The sequence below is a fragment of the Micropterus dolomieu genome, unplaced genomic scaffold, assembly GCF_021292245.1.
Source record: "Micropterus dolomieu isolate WLL.071019.BEF.003 ecotype Adirondacks unplaced genomic scaffold, ASM2129224v1 contig_6125, whole genome shotgun sequence".
NCBI lineage: Eukaryota > Metazoa > Chordata > Actinopteri > Centrarchiformes > Centrarchidae > Micropterus > Micropterus dolomieu.
In genome coordinates this window covers 1-1,939 of record NW_025735114.1, presented here as the reverse complement: position 1 = coordinate 1,939, position 1,939 = coordinate 1, and the positions used below count along the sequence as shown (strand labels likewise).

The 1,939-nt window shown below is 48.3% G+C and overlaps 1 protein-coding gene across 1 annotated transcript; it reads left to right on the top strand.

Annotated features, from left to right (window-relative positions):
* Positions 1-429: 429 nt before the first annotated feature.
* Positions 430-1,934, top strand: LOC123964903 (activin receptor type-2B-like; the record flags this gene model as incomplete). Its single annotated transcript, XM_046041567.1, has 3 exons — positions 430-536; positions 631-779; positions 1,806-1,934. Coding segments are annotated over 3 exons (385 nt in total), but the record flags the coding sequence as incomplete, so codon positions are not given.
* Between the last annotated feature and the right edge of the window lie 5 nt (positions 1,935-1,939).

The following is a 1,939-nucleotide window of genomic DNA, read 5'->3' as shown; positions in this document are numbered from 1 at the left end:
AGGATTAGCGAGCGCTCCCTTTGTTCTGTTCCTGGAAGGACGGACAGGAGGAGAGGATGATGGGAAGGAGGAGAGGAGGAGCGGGAGGGAGCGAGCGGTGATGGAGGATCCTCCTCCTGCTGCTGCGCCTGAAGGTGTAGCGGAGGGAGGCGGGCGGCTCTGGACCGACGCTGGACGAGCTCCAGCTGCTGCTTGATGAACGAGACGTCAGAAAGCTCCCCGTCTCTCTTATCTCGCTCAGACGCTGAATATCTCCTCGGCAGAAGCTGCTACCTCATCAATAAATCTCATTTTTTTCATCCATTATCAAATTATTTATATATATTTACACACTCATTTCCTTTTTCTCACAAGTTATTGTCTCGATTACGCAAAACATTTAAAAAACTTAGTCTGTCTGCCTGACCGGGTCCTCTCTCCGTCTCTCAGGCAGGAGTGCGTGGCCACAGAGGAGAGTCCTCAGGTCTTCTTCTGCTGCTGCGAAGGAAACTTCTGCAACGAGAGGTTCACACACCTGCCTGACGCCACCGGGCCGCGTGAGTTTGTGTCACGTCTTTCCTCCGTATCTTTTCTAATCATTTATTTGTGCATTTGAATGTAAATAAATAAATGTTTGTTTGTGTGTGTCAGTGATCAAAGCCCCGCCCCACGGCGTCGGCGTGTTAAAGGTGATGGTTTACTGCCTGCTGCCCGTCACCATGCTGTCCGTCGTTCTGCTCACCGCCGTCTGGATGTACCGACACCGGAAACCTCCGTACGGACACGTGGACCTCACGGAGGTACACGCCCCCTAAACCTCCATCCTTTATTTAACCAGGTCTCTGTTTCCAACACGGTTAGTCTTTGAATTACACGTGCATGCAGATAATACTGCTGAAGTCCAGCTCCGACATAAAGGTGGCAGCAACACGCCTCCTTTTGCTCCGCCTCCAACTGCTGAATGTGAGAAGAGAGAATCATCAATTAGGAGATATTTGGTCTGAGATACAGAGTCGGTGTCAGAGCCCTGGAAAGTACTAATGGATGGACGATCCTGCAGGGGGAAGGAAAGGAGGGAGGGAGGGAAGGAAGGAAGGAAGGATGGAAGGGAACATTGACCTCATGTTGAACGTCTACATTTGAAAGTGGTGACACGGTGTCACGGCTCCCTCTGGGGGCGGGATGCTGGTACTGCAGCTGTTTGTCTCAGCTGCAAACAACAATGAAACAAAAGCACATCCAGTAAATACCAACAATAAACATCAGCGGGACAGAAATATATGTGAGCTGTTCTACTGTGCTGCGTGTTCGTTACATCCAGTGTAGCTGTTGAAGTAACGATCAGAGCAGGGGCGCCACTTCCTCTTAAAACACCTGACGTGCACTTCCTGTGCTCTTCTTGTTTTGACTGCACTGTTTCTGTAACTCTTACTTCTTCAACAGCTCTAACTAGAATTTATTATCACTGTGGATAAAAGTGTAAATGTAACTATATTAACTCAAGTACACTATTTAAGTAGAACTTAAAGGTACTTTTACTTGATTATTTCCATTTTATTCCTGTTTTTCTCTTCATTTACCCGCTAGCTTTAGTTACAGGTGAAGGTTCTTATTAAAAATCAGTATGGCGATTGATTGATTTTTAACCTCTGATGCCAAAGCAATCGGCTAATCATCTTCTGACCTCTCACAGGACACCAGTGTGCAGCCGTGTTTCAGAGTCTCTGACACGTTTGAGTAATTGAATGCAGCAGAATCAAAGATATTCTGCATGTTATAACTATAGTGATGAAACCAAACTCGGCTCTCCTCTCCGTGTCCTCCAGGATCCCGGTCCTCCTCCCGGCTCCCCCTTGGTGAGTCTCAAGCCTCTGCAGCTGCTGGAGGTGAAGGCCAGCGGGCGCTTCGGCTGCGTCTGGAAGGCCCAGATTATGAACGAACACGTGGCCGTCAAGATCTT